This window comes from Prionailurus viverrinus, chromosome X (assembly GCF_022837055.1).
Source record: "Prionailurus viverrinus isolate Anna chromosome X, UM_Priviv_1.0, whole genome shotgun sequence".
NCBI classification, from domain to species: Eukaryota; Metazoa; Chordata; class Mammalia; order Carnivora; family Felidae; genus Prionailurus; species Prionailurus viverrinus.
The window spans coordinates 87,867,454-87,888,684 of record NC_062579.1 but is presented as its reverse complement, the minus strand read 5'-3'; the positions used below and the strand labels follow the sequence as shown (position 1 = coordinate 87,888,684).

Sequence of the window (21,231 nt, the reverse complement as noted above, 5' to 3'; positions counted from 1 at the left end):
ATCCAGGCTCTGATCTGTCAGCACAGAGCCCGATGCGGGGCTTGAACCCATGAGCTGTGACATCATGACCTGAGCCGAAGTTGTACTCTTAACTGACTGAGCCACCCAGGCACCCCCTGAATAAATTTTAAAAACAGATAAAACCCCACACTGAAATTCTGTCTCTTCTAGATTGTGTAATTCACAATTAAAAACGACCATTTATTGGGGCACCTGGGTGGCTCAGTCAGTTAAGCGACTGACTACGGCTCAGGTCATGATCTCACAGTTTGTGAATTCGAGCCCCGCGTCCGGCTCTGTGCTGACAGCTCAGAGCCTGAAGCCTGCTTCAGATTCTGTGTCTCCCCCTCTCTCTACCCCTTCCCTGTTCAGGCTCTGTCTCTGTCTCTCAATGATAAATAAACGTTTTTTTTTTTTTTTAATTTTTTTTTAACGTTTATTTATTTTTGAGACAAAGAGAGACAGAGCATGAACAGGGGAGGAGCAGAGAGAGAGGGAGACACAGAATCCGAAACAGGCTCCAGGCTCTGAGCTGTCAGCACAGAGCCCGACGCGGGGCTCGAACTCACGGACCGTGAGATTGTGACCTGAGCCGAAGTCGGACGCTTAACCAACCGAGCCACCCAGGCGCCCCTAAATAAACGTTTAAAAAGATTAAAAAAATAATTTTAAAAAATGACCATTTATTCACAAGGAGGTAAATTTGTTGAGCATGAGATTCTTTCATTCACCATATTTACTGAGCGCCTTAATGATGAGTTAGGCACTACATTTGGTGCTAATTCAGTGGTGAGAGAAAGGAAGGTTCTGCTAATTAGACAAGAATCTAGGACTTTGGAAGAATCTCATCTGGTAAAATTTGGACTGAGATGCTAACATTTTAGATGTTTATAAACACTGCCTTAAAACATGTTATTCTGCACAGGGAAAACCATGCTTCTTTCCATGTAAAATTTCAATATGAAATAAATAGCATCATGTGATTATTTCTCTGTATTAAAACACAGGGGGCATTATTTCCTTAGTGCCTATATACAGACAGAAGAGGGGCTCTCTTACGGTGTTTAAAAACATTTCTTTATTTACTTATTTATATTTGAGAGAGAGAGAGTGCGAGCGGGGAAGGGGCCGAGAGAGAGAGAATCTTAAGCAGGTTCCATGCCCAGCACAGAGCCCGAGGTGGGGCTTGATCTCCCAACCCTGAGATCATGACCTGAGCCGAAAGCAAGAGTCCCATGCTCCACCGACTGAGCCACCCAGGCGCCCCTTCTTACTTTTTTATTTTTTATTATTTATTTGTTTATTTGTTTGTTTGTTTATTTATTTATTTATTTTTTAACGTTTATTTATTTTTGAGACAGAGAGAGACAGAGCATGAACAGGGGAGGAGCAGAGAGAGAGAGGGAGACACAGAATCTGAAACGGGCTCCAGGCTCTGAGCTGTCAGCACAGAGCCCGACGTGGGGCTTGAACTCACAGACCGTGAGATCATGACCTGAGCCGAAGTCGGACGCTTAACCGACTGAGCCACCCAGGTGCCCCCCCCCCCTTTTTTTTTTTAAAAGAAATGTTAAAAATTTTTTACTTTTGAGAGAGAGAGAGACAGAGTGTCAGCCAGGGAGGGGCAGAGAGAGAGGGAAGCAGAATCTGAAGCAGGGCTCACACCCATGAACCATGAGATCATGACCTGAGCCAAAGTCAGAGGGTTAACTGACTGAGCCACCCGGGCACCCCCTGGAGCACGCTCTTAGCCATCATGCCTCACTGCTTCAACAGAGTCCATCAACCGACAAAGTGTTGGTAATCTTACATCCTTTCTGCCAAGATACTGCTGCCTCTGGGGCAGCAGGAAGAACACCCACATTTTTCAGAAGTAAGTAATTGGAGAGTGAGAACTGAAGAGGAGTGTCGCTTCTTTTTTTCGAAGCCACGGTACTTTAGAAATAAGTGGACACCGACATACTGAAGTCCAGCAAAGCTGGTCATGGTCTGCTTGCTCAAGTGATGAGAAGAAGCTGGAAGCTGATGGCTTCTTTATAAAGTGGTCCCCACTCTAAATGACTGAGTTTTAGATTCATATTTTGGTGTTCCTTTCTCAGACACGCTCAGAGATGAAGTGGGGAGAGCCCTGACAATGTTTTTAATCACTTTTTTAAGTTTCTTTCTTTCTTTCTTTAGAGAGAGAGAGAAAGAGAGAGAGCGCATGCGTGGGGAAGAGGCAGAAAGACAGGGAGAGAGAGAATCCCAAGCAGGCTCTGTGCTAATGGCCAGAGCCCGAAATGAGGCTCAAAACCCAAAAACCAGGAGACTGTGACCTGAGTCGAAATCAAGAGTCGGACCCTTAACCGACTGAGCCACCCAGGTGCCCCTGAGCCGAGACAACTGTCAATTCTAGTTATTTCCCAATGTCAAGCATCCAGAAACAGATATATCAATCATGTGGAAGACTGTTTGGGAAGCCTGGATATCAAATCAACCAACATCTTACCAAAGCACAATTCCGTCACCAACCGCTTTGAACAGGTCGTCGGTGTTTGGGTTCATTGGTATAACGTGTCTGCAATCGGGATCATTTTCCAAAGCTTTGTTTATCCAGTTAACAAAAGCGTATTTTTCTTCCTCTAGAATTACGTTGAATAACAAGAAATTATTACTTATAGCATCTCTCGCAGGCTACAGTAAATAGTCATAATGCCTTTATGGCAAGAATTGATCCCGAGTTGAATACAGGCCACAAAGTGCTTCCACTGTATTCTTAATTAGGAGGCAATGTTTTTCTCGGTCCCCTCCTTGGCGTTATAGCATGCATTCTACTTAGTTCATTGTGTTAGCCTAACACGGGCGAAACTATTACTATTACCTGAGTAAGAATGCTGTGTTCCTTCACTGGAAAGCTCTGAAGTGCCGCCCAGAGCACAAATCCCTTCTTTCCTGTTGATCGCTTTGCGGAAGGTTTTGGCAATATCACTGCTTTTTACCTCCTGGAAAATCTATTAATGAAAATAACATCGTTAATTCGCGATTCATTTTAAATCAGGCACGAGGAGCAGCCCATCCCTCTTCTTTCACACTGCGATCAGCTGCATGGTCCCACACAGGTGCCGAGTGTTAAAGGCCACGGAACACTGCGCTCGAGTTTTGAAGCTGGTAAATGAGTACTACGATACTGAAAATGAAGCCAGAGGCAACTGCACACACTTGTGGAAAACGTTAAGTGCCACATGCATTGAATCCGCTTTAAGCCGAAAACTGGCGTGGTTCAAAAGCATACATAAATCTGTTAATTTTCTACCAACAAGTGAGCCTTTGTTCGTTCCCTGGAGAGAAAAGGCTGAGGGATCTATCTCCCTTCTTTAACCACAATTCTTAGTGTAAAGAAAGGTGAAGTTTTTAGGACTCAACTCCCCCCCCCCCCCCCAACACACACACACACACACACACACACCTTTTTGGATACAATGGTAAGGGCTTGTTCAATCAAAGTTTACAGAGTAATAAGGTGAAAGAATGCATTCAGTTGGCAGCAAAGAGACGACTATGGAGAATGAACACAAAAAAGGAGCATGGCTAACAAAATTAACGTGTACATTCTAATTATACAAGAGCAGGTAGTAACAAAGCTTCATTTCACACCCTACCCTAATCGCCTGATTGAATGGACATTCTAAAGGACTACCTGTATATGTCTATTTATTTATTTTTAAGTGTTTATTTATTTTGGGAAAGAGATAGTGAACTAGTGGGGGAGAGGCGAAGAGGGAGAGAGAGAGAATCCCAAGCAGGCTCCACGCTGCCAGCACAGAGCCCGACATGGGGCGCGATCCCACGAACCGCGAGATCAGGACCTGAGCGGAAATCAAGAGTCGGACACTCAATGGATTGAGCCATCCAGGTGCCCAGGACTATCTGTATATTTTTAAAGACTGGAACTCCCCTAGGCCCAAATTTGTTCCTGATCTACCAATGCACATGGCCCAAGTAGCCACCTCCAATAAAATGAGAGCACGACGTAGCATCTTCATAAAAATTTCTTTAAAAGGTGTTTACAACACGTTAAGTGGACTTACAGAAAGAAACGTATGACCCTAATGGAAAAGTTGCTCAACAAACAGAAAAGAAGTCAAAGGCCTTTGGCATTATTGACAAGTACACACACACACACACACATACATACACACAGCACATCTCAGGAGGTACAGCCTGTGTTTGAAGTTCATAGACCAGGATCACGATATCTAGCAGTTCAGGTTGTATCTGTGAAAGCAGGCAAGAGGAGAAGTTTTAAATCCAGCTCCCTGTGCCATTAACCAAGTCCTGGTTTTGCACAAGACAGTGTCGGGCCAAAAGCAGGGAGGGCCTTTTGATATTTAGATTTTCCAGAAGGGCACCTTTTTGTCATTAATTCACTAATCTATTAATCCAAATCGGAGAGAGTGACTTTTTTGTAACTGGTGTAAAAGTTGTAGGTATTGTTGGTGGGCCTGTCACAACGTCATGCTTTCCTCTTAGCCTTTCTAAGATCCTGACTCTCCTTGGACTTACAAACCCAATTTTATTTAGGAAAATAGCTAGGAAGCAGTTAAGTTCCACAAAATCGAGCTTACTCAGTTTCCACAGCTGTGAGGGTTTTTTTTTTTTTTTTTTTTTGCTCTAACTGTAATTTCTTGAGGTAGAGTTTTGTTATTTCTTTAATTTAAAAATTTGTAATCAATTAATTTTTTTTTTTTGAGAGACAGAGAGAGAGCGCACATGTGAGCAGGGGAGGGACAGAGAGGGAGGGAGAGGGGGAAGAGAATTTTAGCAGGCTCCATGCCTGGAGTCCCACAAGGGGCTCAATCTCGTGAACCCTGAGATCACGACCTGAGCCGAAATCAAGAGTCAGATGCTTAACCAACTGAGCCACCCAGGCGTCCCTATTTTTACGTTTTTAAAGATTTTATTTTTTAAGAAATCTCTACACCCAACATGGGGCTCCAACTCACAATCCTAAGATCAAGAGTCGCATGTTCTGCCGAGTGAGCCAAACAGGCACCCCTCTCGACATAGAATTTTAGAACGAGTATGCACACAACCAACAAAATCACTTTTCCTCCTTTCTGGCCATTATACTGACTCCTACTAAGTACCAGTAGCATAGAGCTGATTACTCATGCACTCTGGATAATTTCTGAATTATTGAAGTTATTTTTATGTACAATCTAATTTTTTAAGTCCAACTTTCATTTCATTTACCTCAATTTCGCAGCCAAGATCATACAACAAAATGGCGACCAGCCATTATCAAAGGGCGACCGACCCCCTTTGATAACAATATATCTACTCAGCAAAAACATAATATTTGGGGCACCTGAGTGGCTCAGTCGCTTAAACGTCTGACTTCAGCTCCGGTCATGATCTCACCGTTGGTGAGTTGGAGCCCCGCCATCGAGCTCTGTGCTGAGAGCTCAGAGTCTGGAGCCTGCTTCGGATTCTGTGACTCCCTCTCCCTCTTTCCCTCCCCTACTCACTCTCCTCTCTCTCTCAAAAATAAATATTAAGAAAATAGAAAAAAACCCCAATGTTCACTATTCTACCTCATTCTGAACTCTACTTCATTTAGTAAAACACTATCTAATAAATTAAAATCTGAAATGTGTGCTTTTCCTCATGACATAAATCACTGGCATGACAAGAAAACATCCAAATCCAAAATGTTACTGCCTCAGAAATGACCTTCGAAGAGTTATTTATTTTTTTTATTGTAACTATTTTTGCCTCAAGGATCATCTGCTTCTAAAAATTCGGTTGAGGGGCGCCTGGGTGGCTCAGTCGTTTGAGTGTCTGACTCTTGATTTCAGCTCAGGTTGTGCGATCTCAGGGTTGTGGGATCAAGCCCCGTGCACGGAGCCTGCTTAAGATTCTCTCTCTGCCCCACTCCCACTCGCACTCTCTCTAAAATAAAACAATAAAAAATAAATATAAAAATTAGGCTGATTTCCATGATCACACTTGCAGCTGAAAAATAAATAAATCCGAATTTATATACATCGCGGAAAAGAGGAATAATATAAATAATGAGTTAACAAAAAGAATGCCTGCTTTATCATATCCTCATGCAATTACTTACGTAGCTCTAGTTAGGCTCACGCTTGGGAACGAAAGCAAAGTTGCGATTAAAAATTAAACTTTCTAATTGCCTTACAAAGGTTATATGACCTTCATCTTCTAAATATTTTTAAATAAATTATCCTAGCCAAGCTCAAATTTTCAGGTTCACGGTATTTTCTTCTGTGCCTTCGAGAAAAAAAAAAACAAAGAAACTTTAAAGGGATAATTGAAGATTTACGTATCTTAACACTGCTTCACTGCAGGAGGTGATAACGCTATTTGAGTAGAAGCCCTGGCTTAACAAGAATCTCAGAAATCAGAGATAACACAAGGCCAGCTACTGTCTTCTCAATGAATCTTTTCAAAGCTGCCTGTTGTGATACTAATGAGCTCACTGTTTCGAGCTGTTTTCCCTTGCTGAGGAGGGATGGGCTTTGTCATGCGCGCAGAAGCTCTGGGTGTAAGCTGCTTGCTCTGCTCCTATCCGTCTTTGCGGGTCTCTTATGGACTGTATAACTGTGTCTGATTCCTTTTTAAAGTTTCGTCACCTTTCTAGCTCAGTGCGGGACTAGTGAGTGGCCAGACGAAAGCAATCCAGAGGTATAATGACTGAAGCGGAAGGAAAGATTTCAGAAAGAATTGCAAAATATTGACTGGCTTCCAGGGTTTGAGGCTTGCTTCCAAAGTGTTTCCAAAGTAATACGTTTGAATTTTTCCCTTTGTGTGTGTGTGGGGGGGGGGGGGGGGGGATCTGTTGTAAGCCTAAACTTAGTAATAATAGGAAAAGAACACTGGTTGTTTTTTGTTTTTTTTTTTAAATAGAAATAGCAACCCCCAACAAGTAATACCTACATAACATTTGCTATATGCCTGGCACTGTTCTAAGCACTTAGGTAAAAGTTATTTAATCTGGCGAGGTCAGCGCTATTAGCAAAAGTCCTAAAACAGGTCAACAACTTATTACCATTATGCAAGACCAAGTTTTTCACTGTGAAAATAAGAGTCTAATGCAGACATCTCTGCTGAAAGAAACTGCCATGCCAGTCTTTTTAAAGATGCAGGGAAAAACCCCACTATAACCTTGTAGGTATAAAAATCCAGTAATTTAGTTTTGAAATACTTAGAAGAAACAAAATCAGAGTATTTTTTTTTAAAAAATTTTTTTTCAATGTTTATTTATTTTTGGGACAGAGAGAGACAGAGCATGAACGGGGGAGGGGCAGAGAGAGAGGGAGACACAGCATCGGAAACAGGCTCCAGGCTCTGAGCCATCAGCCCAGAGCCCGACGCGGGGCTCGAACTCACAGACCGCGAGATCGTGACCTGGCTGAAGTCGGACGCCAAACCGACTGCGCCACCCAGGCGCCCCAAAATCAGAGTATTAAATTTAACTTGAATGTGTGAAGTTTACATATAATCTAGGGACTCTTTTCTGCCTATATATATATATATATATATATATATATATATATATTCTTCTCTGAAATTAACATAAACTGATTTTATCTGTAGGCTGGTTTGCAATTAATACCTCTTATGCAGTAATTTAAAAACACCCTAAGATGCACGAACATGTTTATTTCTACTGCTTTATGTTAATACCTGCCAGGAATAACTTGCCTCCTTTTTCATGGATAACTAAGATCTACCCATATTTTGACAATTTTTAAGATGTCTCACTGGTGACAAAGCAGATGGAAATGGATAGATATTGGATTGGACATCGATCTTTCAGTATGGTCATGCTGGTATCATTCTGAAACTTCGGGCAAGTTATTTTACTGTCCTTCATATTTCAAATTTCTTCAACAGAAGGGAGCTAACTGGAAAAAGCATTGGTCCCCTGTGTAAAGTCTGGGAAGCTACTTCCTTTTTTCAGGAATCCAGGCTTTTGTTTTTAATTTGAAAAATGAAGGCGTATAAGCATATTGATTCCTTCCAATTTTAAAATGTACATACGAACATAAAATGCGCTCATTAATATTTTTAAAAAATTCCTAGTGATGCCAGAATTATGATGCATATCATTTACTTTTTAAGGATCTAGTAAGGTAATCAAACCTCCTCACTTTAAAAGCCCCAAACAGCTGTGCAGAATCTGCCACATTTCAAAATATACAAAATTAAATATTTCCCCGAGGTCATTTTTCTCAGACACTTTCATAATTCTATCCTTAATAATACCGGCATGCTGCAAATCTTAATGATTTAGGTCTGCTCTTTCTAGTAGATCAAAATTCTAAGCAGTAAATTCTATCAGAAAATAACCGATCATAGTTAACTACTACTGCTCTATGCTGCTTTAAATTCACAATTCAACATGCAGTTGTAAGGGGAGCACGTTACACATCAGAGGACATGCAACTTACTACTGAACACAGAATTCAAAACAAAAGGCTTTGGCAATAACTGAGGACAAAAACAGTGGGGAGGAAATCAGCATTTCAAAAGAAGTCGGCATGAACGATACCATTATAATTACGACGCATGTCTACATTTTTAAAACAGTAGCACCCCCACAAAATGCTATCAGCTCAGTAGACATCATTACTTAGTCAATTTCCTTCTGGAACACTGACAGTGTTCTAAAGGGGTTCGTTCTAATGGGAGAAAATATACCAGAATTTCACTGGCTACACTGAGCCTCAGTTACCATGGTAAGGGGATAAGAGTGCTAGGAAGTTTGTGATAAACAGGAGGCACGAATTCCCTGTTTGTGATACAGCCTTCAAGTAATAATAAATAAAACCAATAAAATCTTAAAAAAAATTTTTTTTATGCTTATTTATTTTTGAGAGAGAGACGCAGAGTGTGAGTGGGGGAGGAGCAGAGAGAGAGACCAAGAGAGAGAGTCTGAAGCAGACTCCAGGCTCTGAGCTGTCAGCACAGAGCCCGATGCGGGGCTCGAACCCATGAATCATGAGATCATGACCTGAGCCAGTCGGACGTTCAACCGACGGAGCCACCCAGGCGCCCCTAAAACCAATAAAATCTTAATGGCGTTCTTAATTGAGGGAAGAGGCAACCGCTATTCTTTAACATACATCTCAAATACTCTGCCAATGAATATGGATGGAAAATGGCCTAGGTAACCTCGCCCACTGGCAGCTAAAGCATCAAGCTTCAATCAGAAGAGCTACGCATACACTCTCCAAGCACGGAGTACAGAACTAGAAACTACGTGCTTGGGACTCAAAAGATACGCTTCTAACTTTTAATTAGCCAAATTATCATCCTCGAGAAAATGGCACACTTAAATACTACCACCGCAAGAGAACGAAACATCTTTTTAATCAGAAAGTTCAACTCAGGAAGCTTCCAAGACTGTGAGTCAGGGTGTAGCGTTAAGATTTGGGAGCACACCGTTCCCCACGGGAGACGGAGCATCTCAAGGGTGGCACGTAGCACCTTGGAAAATGCCCTTTAATGATGCCCCCAAAGGAAACGGTTCGCATTTCACAGCGAGTCGTGAGCTCTGCCTTTGATTCTGTCCGTGTTCTTCTTCTTGATCGGTTTAAGATACTCCGATGGCTAAAAGAACTAACTCGATTTGGTGGGGTGAGAGAAATTGCATTAGTTGTAACAAGACGAATATGGTATATTTAGGGACTTGGGAGGACTTATTACCAGAAAATCCCTCTAGACAAAGGAACAATCATTACTCTGAATAATGGGGGATCTTCACATACTTACATAAACAAATTCATCGAAACTTATCTTCCCATCTTTATTCCTGTCACCATCCAGCATGAGTTTTTGAATTATTTCTCTCACTTTGTATCCCGGTAATGGCATATTGGCTTCCTTGAAAAGTTCATGAAGTTCATAGTCACAGATGAATCCATTGCTGTTGAGATCTTTGGACGAAGGGAGGGCAGGCGAGGAAGGAGAAAATTTAGGAGAAATAAATTAATCTGTGAGTATTTTTACCATCAGAGTGTTTTTCTTCATTTGAGACTTGGTTCATAAGCTTGCCTAAATACAGTGTTTGTTCTTGTTACTGTTTGTTATCTACGGTTGTTTAAAAGGGAAATGCAACTTTTAACTCAAAGGGCATGGGTTTACATCATGTTTCCTGTATTTTAAACAGTGTATAAGTAGCTTCACTTACAAATAGTAGCCCTAATATTAACAAAGCATAGTTGTCTCATAAACTTATTTTTAAATCATGAAGCTGACAGGACTTAAAAAAAAATTAATAGACTCTACACCAAGAAAACGCTGCCATGGCATAAAACAATTTCTACGGTACCTACTTAAAACTTTTATGCCCCTCATTCTTCCATCGGTCCAATAGAATTTTTTATGAATTGATGCTGATTATATTACTTACACAGCACACCTGAAATTCAGCTACCCTCTCCAGTGCCAATTTTTTTCAAGAGTTAATGTAAATAAACATTAATCCAAGACAAATATAGAGCTCATAAAAATAAATGCAGTCCTAAAGTAATGCAAATATTTACCACGATTCTAGAAATAATCTTTTTATCTTTGTGCTAGGACAATTCTAACAGTATGTATCTTAAGTGCCGAAAATATGTATCTTTAGTCTGAAACTGTTAAAAATGTGAAAAAAAACCCTGAGGTGCCTGGGTGGCTCAGTCGGTTGAGTGTCCAACACTTGATTTCCGCTCGCATCATGATCCCAGGGTTGTGGGATTGAGTCCCACATGGGGCTCTGTGCTGAGCAAGGAGCTTGCTTGAGATTCTCCCTCTCTCTCTCTCTCTCCCTCTGCCCCTCTCCCCAGCTCATGCTCTCTCTCTCTCTCTCAAAAAAAAAAAAAAAAAAAAAAAAGGGGAGTCGGGGGAGGACTGATGAATGACCAAAAGTTAATTTGCTGGGAAAAAGGGCTAATGTCCTGGGTGTTATAATCACTCGGGCATATTTTCTTTTAACTAAAAAAAAAAATTGGACTTTCACCAGCAATTTCAAACACCTCCTGTTCAACAATCCTTCTTATTCCTTAGGTCCCCATTGAATTTCATATGTAAATTTCATTATTCTAATAAAAGGATACGATCTCAATAGAGAAATGACTCAAGATGACCACAGCACTGTTCAAGAAAATATATTGGGCAGTTAATTTACTTGATATGTGACTTTATTAAAAAATTTTGTTAATGCTGATGTTTGAGAGAGCAAGAGAGGGAGACAGAGGATCAGAAGCAGGCTCTGTGCCGTTAGCGGGGCTCGAACTCTCAAACCATGAGATCATGACCTGAGCCAAAGTCGGACGCTTAACCATCTGAGCCACCCAGGCGCCCCTCTATCTGACACGTCACTTTAAAACTGTACCAGGTATAGTTCTGGGAATTGGGGCCATCACCACCAACGAAAGAAAGTCCTGCTGTCCAAGGGCTCACATTCTAATGGCAACTAAACAGCAAATAACATGTATCGTGAGGTAGAACTGTAAAATCACGCAATGTAAATAAAACAGGGTAAGGGGTCGCAGACTGGGGGCTATTTTGCCCCTCGGGGAAATTTCAGAAATGTCTGGAGACGTTTTTGGTTGCTACAACGGGGGGGAAGGGGGACGGGTAGTGTGAGGGTGCTCCTGGCATCCAGTGTATACAGCCGCCAAATATCCTACAATGCCCATGACCCCCACTCACGATCCAGAATTATGCAGCTCAAAAGGTCAGTGGTCAAGGACAGCCACTTTGCTGAGGTTATATCTGGATGAAGACCTCTGTGAGGTTAGGGAGGGCATCACGTGGGTATCTGGGGGAAGAGATTTTAGGCAGAGGAAAAAGCACATGCGACATCGGTGATGCGGAAGAATGTCTGGTATGTTGACAGAACAGTGAGGATCCAGTGTGAGTTGAGCATTTTAATGAAGTGTACTTCTAGAGTAAGCGAATGACTCTTAAACATAACTAGTACATTTAAATCCATCACCGAGAGTATGTATACTTCCGAAACGTCATCGTCAAACTACCCAAAACTTCTGAAAATCGTGATTATTTCCTTCCACAAAGGGCACTCAATGTCCCTAGGGCACATCTTTACGTTCTTTGCTTTGAATTGATGAAAGGCCATACATCCAACACTTTATTAGTAAAGTGTTTATATGTAGAAGTCAGTCCAGCAGCAACATCTGCAGTTGCTAAGAACAACAAAGTAATCCACATGGTACTTTGTGGCAGGGTTTTAGCAATTTTTGATGAATGAAATTCTTGAGTTTAAAGAGACCTCCTCCCATGCACGTATCAATCTCTTTCTCCCATTTTCTTTAAAAAGTTAAAATAGAGGGAGACCTGGGTAGCTCAGTCAGTTAAATGTCTGACTCTTGGCTTCGGCTCAGGTCGTGATCTCACGGTTTGTGGGTTCGAGCCCCGCATCGGGCTCCGCGCTGACAGTGCAGAGCCTGCTTGGGATTCTCTCTCCTTCTCCCTCTTTCTCTGCCCCTCCCCTGCTCTCTCTCTCTCTCTCTCTCCCCCTCTCTCTCATAATAAATAAACTTTAAAAAATGTTAAAATAGAAAAATTAAAAACAAATAGAGCTCAGTTCTAGGGTGTAAGTGTGGCATAGTGAAAGATATACAGCATAGTTGAAGGACAAGTGGGAGTATTGTGACATAGGATTTGCATAAGTCACCTCTGTAGGTCTTTGTTTACCCATGTGTAAAGGAGTCCTTTGGATCAAATGACCTCCAAGGTCCCTTGCTGACTCTAACGCTCTGATTCTAAATTTTTTTTTTTAACGTTTATTTATTTTTGAGACAGAGAGAGACAGAGCATGAACGGGGGAGGGGCAGAGAGAGAGGGAGACACAGAATCTGAAGCAGGCTCCAGGCTCCGAGCCGTCAGCCCAGAGCCCGACACGGGGCTCGAACTCACGGACCGCGAGATCGTGACCTCAGTTGAAGTCGGACGCTTAACCGACTGAGCCACCCAGGCGCCCCACTAACACTCTGATTCTAAATTTGAGTAGCTAAGACTTCACAAACCACACACACACGCACACACACACACACACACACACACTTTAAAAAGATATTGGAGGCAAAATCATAATGCATCTTAAAAACAAATATACAGTAATAACATTCTTATTTAAAATGTTTATTATTTTGAGAGAGGTAGGGGAGGGGCGGGGGGGGGGGGCGGATCCCAAGCAGGCTCTGTGCTGTCAGTGCAGCGCCTGACATGGGGCTCTATCTCATCAACTGCAAGATCATGACTTGAGCAGAAATCCAGAGCCGGACGCTTAACCCACTGAGCCACCCAAGTGCCCCTACAGTAATAAACATTCTGATCACTACTATATCACATTATCTAAATACAACACTCCTTCGTTTTTCGATCTTTTAGAAACAGATAGCTTATTCCTTGCAACTATCAAAAAGTCCACTTGGCAATTTCTGAGAGAGAAGGATTTTTAAATGTATTCTCCTTTACCTTGACTTCTGAAAGGACATACCTGAGCATCATTTAACCTGTGATTGATTCCAGTTCCGACCTAGCATACAACAGGCGCTTCATTGTTCCCTTTGTGTTCTCAGTGGTGCAATAGAAGCAGAAGGTAGAGAGGGTTTAAAATAAACATCAGAGAACTGTAAATGCAAAACTACAGGAAACTGACCAAAGCCCGGAGAGTCTGATCTACTTGGCGGTTTATTGGCCTTAGGTAGACTAGAGGTGTAGGCAATGCGGAGAATGAGCATTTGCGCGAGAGCCCTCTGTGAAATAACCTCTGTTGGGCATTAATTAGAAGACAGCTCACTGATGTGATTAAAAGATGCGAGGAAGCGGACTCACCCTAAAATATAACTAACATACAATAACCACATGCAGAAACTCCATTTTGAAGTAACAGTAGTAATAACAGATGCTGTTAGTAACTGACAGGAGCATTTGAAAAGGGGGTTGGAGGAATACGACTTGGTCATTCCGGAGCCATCTTCCTTATTAGGTTGCAAACCTCTTGGGTAAAGATTCTTTTGAATCTTTTTATCTCCACCCCAATATGTAGCACAGTACCTTGCACATAACAAGCAATGTGAAAACTAGTTTTTGTAGAACTGCTGATTCTCAAGTGTTAACTAGGAAAATAATGCTCTAATCTAATGAGCATTTTAACAACAGAATTAAACAATAACAAAAAATACAGAAATAGCACTAGAAGACTGAATGGCAACTCACCAGGAAACCATAACGACAGAAATATCTCTTAAATAACATTCAATCTCATTCCCTTTGTTCTAATCCTGTCCCCACCCGGCAGCCTTCAGATCTGTAATTTGGTTTTCTAAGTGAACACACCCACCAACGAGTACCCAAGTAGACAACCAGTGATGGTTGTCAGGTTGGGACTTCTCCTGTTCTAAATGTAGAAACCTGCTTTGGCTGTATTAAGAAATACCATGTGAACTTGTTTGGGCAGAAGTCGACCTCCAGAGAAAGCTGAGTACCTACTCTGTGGCAGGCACTGAGCTAGATACCAAAGATACAGAAATTAATCCGACAGAATCTCTTTGGCTCTTACTTGAAACTGTGCTTTTAAATCCTTGTGAAGGGGCGCCTGGGTGGCTCAGTCAGTTAAGCTTCCGACTCTTGATTTCCGCTCAGGTCATGATCTCACAGTTCGTGAGTCTGAGCCCCCCATCGGGCTCTGCACTGACAGTGTTGGTGCCTGCTTTGGATTCTCTCTCTCTCTCTCTCTCTCTCTCTCTCTCTCTCTCTCTCAAAGTAAATAAATAAACATTAAAAAAGTTTTAAAAAAATCCTTGTGAAAATACGAAGTACTTGGAATATCTAGCTATCCTTTATCTTTCCGGAGATGGGAAAAGAATCATTGAACATATGCATCTAGTTTGACATATTTTAAAAGTTTAACCTACTCTGCTATCTTTCCATATTTTATCAGCAGATCTAGTTTTACTACCTCCCGTAATCAAAGACATTTTAGTGTTAGTACTAGTAAATTATCGCAAGCCTTTCTTAGAAGTCCTAAATCATATCTTTTGAAGACAACAATTTCAATTTCAATAAAAAGGCAGAGGGAGCCTAAAAAGGCAGCTTGCAATTAATTTTACAAAATCTCCCAGCTGGAAAAGTACTTGAAAGACAAAATAGGGTGCAATTATTTTTAAAGAGTTTTATGCTAATTTTATTTCCAATCCCTTGCCAAAACACACACACACACACACACACACACACACACACACATGCACATGCACGCACATACACACACACACCCTTAAACTATTATCAGAGATCTAATATGCTGTGCTTTAGAAAGCCAGAAAATGAGATCACACAATAGCATTTTAGAAAGCTTCTATCTCATTAGTGACATTCTTAATCAGGATCTCAAAACTATGTTTGACAGCAAACTTTTTCTATTCTGCATTTTGATACAAACATGAGAATTTAATAATAAACTGACCCCCAAAAACAGAGACCTAGATCAAAAACAGTTTTAACAACTGGAAACTAACATCACAACCTGCTGGCATAACGGTGGCCCTTTATTTTCTCATTAAAGCTGCCGATATTCTGGAACCCCTTTCTGGCTCATTTGTCACTTTCTCATTACCTACACATTGGCATGGAGTTGGCCAGGTTCTGCACTTAGAAGACTCTTCTGTTCTAGCACCCTGTTTGTTTTTTTTTTTTTAATTTTTGTTAATGTTTTTATTTGTTTTTGAGACAGAGAGAGACAGAGCATGAGCAGGGGAGGGGCAGAGAGAGAGGGGCACACAGAATCCGAAGCAGGCTCCAGGCTCTGAGCTTGTCAGCATAGAGTCCGACACAGGGCTTGAACCCATGGACCGTGAGATCGTGACCTGAGCCGAAGTTGGACGCTTAACGGACTGAGCCACCCAGGCGCCCCTATCCAGAACATTCTTAATGTTTCTGCAAGCAAGTCTCAACTTTTGGGTTCAGAAAATATGATCGGTGCGAGTTGACATTAATGAATGGCAGGGAAAAAAAAAAAACCCTACGCATCTACCCGCTGAACAAAGTTCTTGCAGAAAGCGAGCAGCTAAATCTCAATAAATTGACAAAGTGTTCCTATTTTTAAAGAAAAATCACTATACTTAAAGGAAATCACTAACAGGTTCCCAATGCTGCTGAGTTCATCAGACAGGAACCAACTGTTTGTAACAACAGATTCTGTCTGTCGCTCTCTCTCTGTCTCTCTCTCTCTCTGATGATACATGTAGGTTCACATCTGCAGTCTGCTTTAAAAGAAACCCCCTTATGCTCTGGTACTATGTATTATTTTAAAGGCCCGTTAACTCAACGCCCTCCCCCAAGCAACCTTAAAGTAAATAAACTTATTATACGGCCATGTTCCTGCAGAAGTTTGAATCACACCAAGAATGCATATCCTTAAAAGGAAATGTTTTCCCTCCCCTTGCATCCTGTTATTTAAGCTATTTTAAGTACTTGTCTGGAGAAAGCTGAGCCAGAATTCAAGTGGTTTTGATTTTAGCTGCTGTTTTACACTGCCCATGTCCAGGTGCTATGTGGTGCAATTTATCACTTCAAACGCATCTTTTGCGGTGCTACGTCGTCTTATAAATCTGACAGTAAGAAAGAGTGGGATTTCCTTTGACCCCCAGGTTGTGTGTGTGTGTGTGTGTGTGTGTTGCTTTAACCATCCTTGAATCCGTCTAAATCTAGTGTCTTTCTCTATAAAGAGGTTGCATATGTGTGTCCTCATCTGCAACACATATTCAACGTCTTTACCAACTAACCCTTCCCGGACAGTGCTCATTAGGACTTGAAGAAGAAAAACCAATCAAGTACAGATGCACATCCTTTCAGAAAAGCTGGGTTTAAAAGTTCCATTTAGTTGAGCCAATATATGCCACAAAATTTTTCGCACTAACAAAATGATAAAAGGAACCTATGTGTCTAACGATAACGCATTTGCACACGTGCGCGCGCACACATGCGCGATCCTGAATGCCCATGGAAGCACATGGAATGTTGATTTAAAAGACTTGGCCAAAAGGCTTGTGCCGAAGAATTTAGATTATATTCCATCCTCAGATCTAAGCAGTAAAGTCGAGCTTTCATTAGGCATTAAAACTTTAGAAAAGGCAGCTGCTAAATATCTCCAGATGCTTAACTAAACGTGAGTTTTGCCTCTCACAGCTCATACCTATTGAGGTAGCTCAGTCCAGCAAATAGAAGAGGCAGTTTAATGAGTCCCAGCTAAGGGCAGAAGAGAGGTCGCTACCTAAGAGTTCATCCTAATAGTGGATCCTCAAAGGTGGAGGTCAAGTATAGCTGAAGGCTGGGCAAGATTAGAAGGCTGAGACCAAGCGATCAAAGATGTTGTCTATTGATCCTTTTCCACCTCAAAATTTCCAGCGGTTTGGCCATCATTTGCCACCTGCCGCCACTCTCCCCTTTAAAAACACATATGCGCCTCCCCCCATGCTCCCAGAGCACGTTTATTTTCTGGGGGGGGGGGGGCTATAGTTTTTATTTTTTAAGTCATAATTAAACAAATATGCACTGGTGTAGTTTTATTGAATACTGGAAGTAAATTAAACTAAACCACTCTCCTCTTTGTGGCATCATCGTGATGTGGTTTTTATGTACTACAGAATATCGAGTAACTTGAAACAACTCAGCTTCCTGGGAGGAGAAAATCACTATAACCAAAATTTTTTGACTTGGTGTGGTGGGCAGCCACAAAGGAATATGCCCACAGTATTCCTAGTCATTTACAAAACCCCGTTATTCTTTTATTTCAAAAATGCTGAATTTGTGTTTTTTTTTTTTTTAAGCTCAGTAGCGTGCTTAGGAGAGAAAGAAGTCAGATGTCAGTGTTTGCAAGGTAAAGCCAATCTGAAAAGATTCACATTACGCACATTTATCTTTATGACAACTGATCACCCAAAGGACTTCTAGCTCTGAAAGTTTTATTTATTCTTGTTTTTTTTTTTTTTTTTTTTTTTAGAAAGAACTTCTAGGCGTTTAAATTAAAACGGAAACATTGTGAAGTAGGAAAAAAACAAAACAAAAACAACCAGCACCACGGCTTCTGCTATCCCAGTGGGAAATCCTGGAAACAAACGTTGAGAAAATTGAAATAATTAAATGAAAATGTACTGCTTGGAGTGTAACACTAAGCAGGTGCAGAAAATGAAAGAAGGACTTTAAATCTTAATACGCAATGTATTGCTAGTAAAGAGAATTTCAAAGCACTATTAATTGATTGGACAAAACCTACGATTAGCAGTAATTACAGAGCGTTTCTTCACACACTATGATTTTGCTGAATTTCTAAAGAGATAATCAAGGCTATTATTGTTAATAGATGGGGGAAAAAAATCACATAATGATTTCCATATTTTGTCACAACCGAACAGAGTAGTCCTCCCTGCCGTCCCCCCACCAATAAGAAAAATTGTGCTTGACAGGAAAATCAGTTCTAGAGCTTGTTTTTAAAATCACGTTTCCCTGGGAGGGGCGCCTGGGTGGCGCAGTCGGTTAGGCGTCCGACTTCAGCCAGGTCACGATCTCGCGGTCCCTGAGTTCGGGCCCCGCGTCAGGCTCTGGGCTGATGGCTCCGAGCCTGGAGCCTGTTTCCGATTCTGTGTCTCCCTCTCTCTCTCTCTGCCCCTCCCCCGTTCATGCTCTGTCTCTCTCTGTCCCAAAAATAAAATAAAACGTTGAAAAAAAAAATTAAAAAAAAAAAATCACGTTTCCCTGGGGCACCTGGTTGGCTCAGTCGGTTAAGTGTCCCACTGCAGCCCAGGTCATTATCTTGAGGTTTGTGAGTTCAAGCCCCGCATCGGGCTCTGTGCCGACAGGCAAGAGCCTGGAGCCTGCTTTGGATTCTGTGTCTCCCTCTCTCTCTCTGCCCCTGCTCTGCTCGCACTCTCTCTCTCTCTCTCTCTCAAAAATAAAAATAAATATTAAAAAAATTTCAAATCACGTTTCCCTGAATGAAAAACAACAAAAAAAAAGATTTCCATAACACCTTTGACAGTTGCCTGAGGGCTCCGTAACTAATAACTAAAACTACAGAGGTTTTAAAGGAAAATCAAAAGATTCAGCTGGGTCTTTAAACACTATTCTAAAAGACACACTACTTACAAGCCTTTATTATGCTGAAAAATATATATAAATTTTACGTGCTACAATGTGATGGCCAAAACCTTTAGTAATAAATTCCACCATGATGAAAATCTGAAAATCTTCGTAACAAAGGCCCTTTTAGTTTACAGTTGATAGTGACAAAATCTCAGGGCAAGAAAAGATTATGTATAATTCCTTGGGAGTCAGTCAATTAAATATTTATTGAGAACCTGATGTGTATGCAACACTGAGCTAGATACAGAGCGGGGAATGCAAAAGAATAATATGCAGAAGAGGCAGGAATTGTGGACTCCAGAATTTCCATTTACAGCATATAGAGTAATAAGGGTCTGCGTATCTTAGGAATTAAAAAAAAATTTTTTTTTTGATGTTTATTTTTGAGAGAGAGACAGAGTGTGAGTGGGGGAGGGGCAGGGAGAGAGGGAGACACAGGATCCAAAGCAGGCTCCAGGCTCCGAGCTGTCAGCACGGAGCCCGATGAGGGGCTCGAACCTACAATCTGTGAGATCATGACCTGAGTGGAAGTCGGATGCTTAACCAACTGAGCCACCCAGGCGCCCCCACAACCATCATTTTATACAGTGTGCCAGAAAAAGAGTTAGAATATTGGGGCCGGGGGGACATCTGTCAAGTGTTACTAGCAAACTACTAAGGGGCAGAAACAAGTTTTTGAGAGACAGAGCATGAGTGGGGGAGGGGCAGAGAGAGAGGGAGATACAGAATCCGAAGCAGGCTCCAGGCTCCGAGCTGTCAGCGCAGAGCCCGACAAGGGGCTCGAACCTATGAACCATGAGATCATGACCCGAACCAAAGTCAGATACTTAACCGACTGAGCCACCCAGGCACCCCTATTCGAAATAAATATATGTCTATTAGGGACATCAGTAGGACGTATGATCCAATCTGCTGTCTTTGGGAAACTCCTCGTCCACCCTAACCCCTGCAGGATTGATTGATTGATTGATTGATTGATTGATTGATTTTAAATATTTATTTATTTTTGAGAGAGACAGAGACAATGCGAGTGGGTTAGGGACAGAGAAGAGTGAGACACAGAATCCAAAGCAGGCTCCAGGCTCTGAGCTGTCAGCACAGAGCCCGACGCGGGGCTCGAACTCACAAGCTGTGAGATCATGACCTGAGCCGAAGTCAGACGCTCAACCGACTGAGCCACCCAGGCGCCCCAAGGTGCAGGATTTAAAATAGACGGTAGTTCTACAGTGACTCTTTCCTTCAGTCTAAGCTCTAACTGATCCCTCTTGTTTTGTACTTAACCCTGGTTCCTATGTGGAGATAACCGGTCAACCCTCTTTGTGTCTTTAAAGCTTTCGAGGAGCAGTTATGCTCTTTTACGGATGAGAGTATTTCAGTGCCCTCAAGTAAAACATATTTGAAGAGCTTTAATTTTAAAACGAAATTGCACACAATTGTTTTCAAGGTGCTGCACACGAGAACAAGGCCTGTATTAAACAATAAACATGTATTTGAGGAAACGAGGCCTGTAAGATTCAATAATGGCAATAATAAGTCATGGTCCTTACCCCAAGATTCTATTCATAAAGACAGAAATTAGGCCGTCCCTCAAACTGAAAGACGAACATAAGAAAAAAAAGAAGGTTCAAAGGATATGCAATGCTAAAACAATTATGACAAGGATATTTCTATAGAATAATGAGATTTAAAAAATGTTGCAGCCAGGAATTCACCTGTCATTTTCTTGCAATCAGTCGAACATCAGGAGAGTACCAGATAATACTCTCCTTACGGTAAGTAGTAACTATGGCCAGTTAACAGACTCCTTTTTTTTTTTCTCATAGACACCCAGAAAATTATGTTCGATTCAGGCCTACCCAATTTTTTCCACTTAGAGTTATTTTTTTTTAATGTTTATTTTGAGACAGAGAAAGCGTGTGCACACACGTGAGTTGGGGAGGGACAGAGAGAGAGGGACAGAGAGAATCCCAAGCAGGCTCCACACTGTCAGAGCAGAGCCTGAAGCGGGGCTCGATCCCACGAACCATGAGCTCGAGAGCCGAAATCACCTGAGCAGAAAATAAGAGTCAGAAG

At 41.6% G+C, this 21,231-nt stretch overlaps 1 protein-coding gene across 1 annotated transcript in view; it reads right to left on the bottom strand.

Annotated features, from left to right (window-relative positions):
- Nucleotides 1-21,231, bottom strand: part of PLS3 (plastin 3) — a 93,421-nt gene that overhangs the window by 22,280 nt on the left and 49,910 nt on the right. Inside the window, exons 4-6 of the mRNA XM_047844195.1 lie at nucleotides 9,781-9,944; nucleotides 2,861-2,990; nucleotides 2,489-2,621 (exon numbers count right to left, since the gene is read on the bottom strand). Coding sequence (XP_047700151.1) covers nucleotides 2,489-2,621; nucleotides 2,861-2,990; nucleotides 9,781-9,944 — 427 coding nt within the window. The remainder of the gene's footprint in view (nucleotides 1-2,488; nucleotides 2,622-2,860; nucleotides 2,991-9,780; nucleotides 9,945-21,231) is intronic.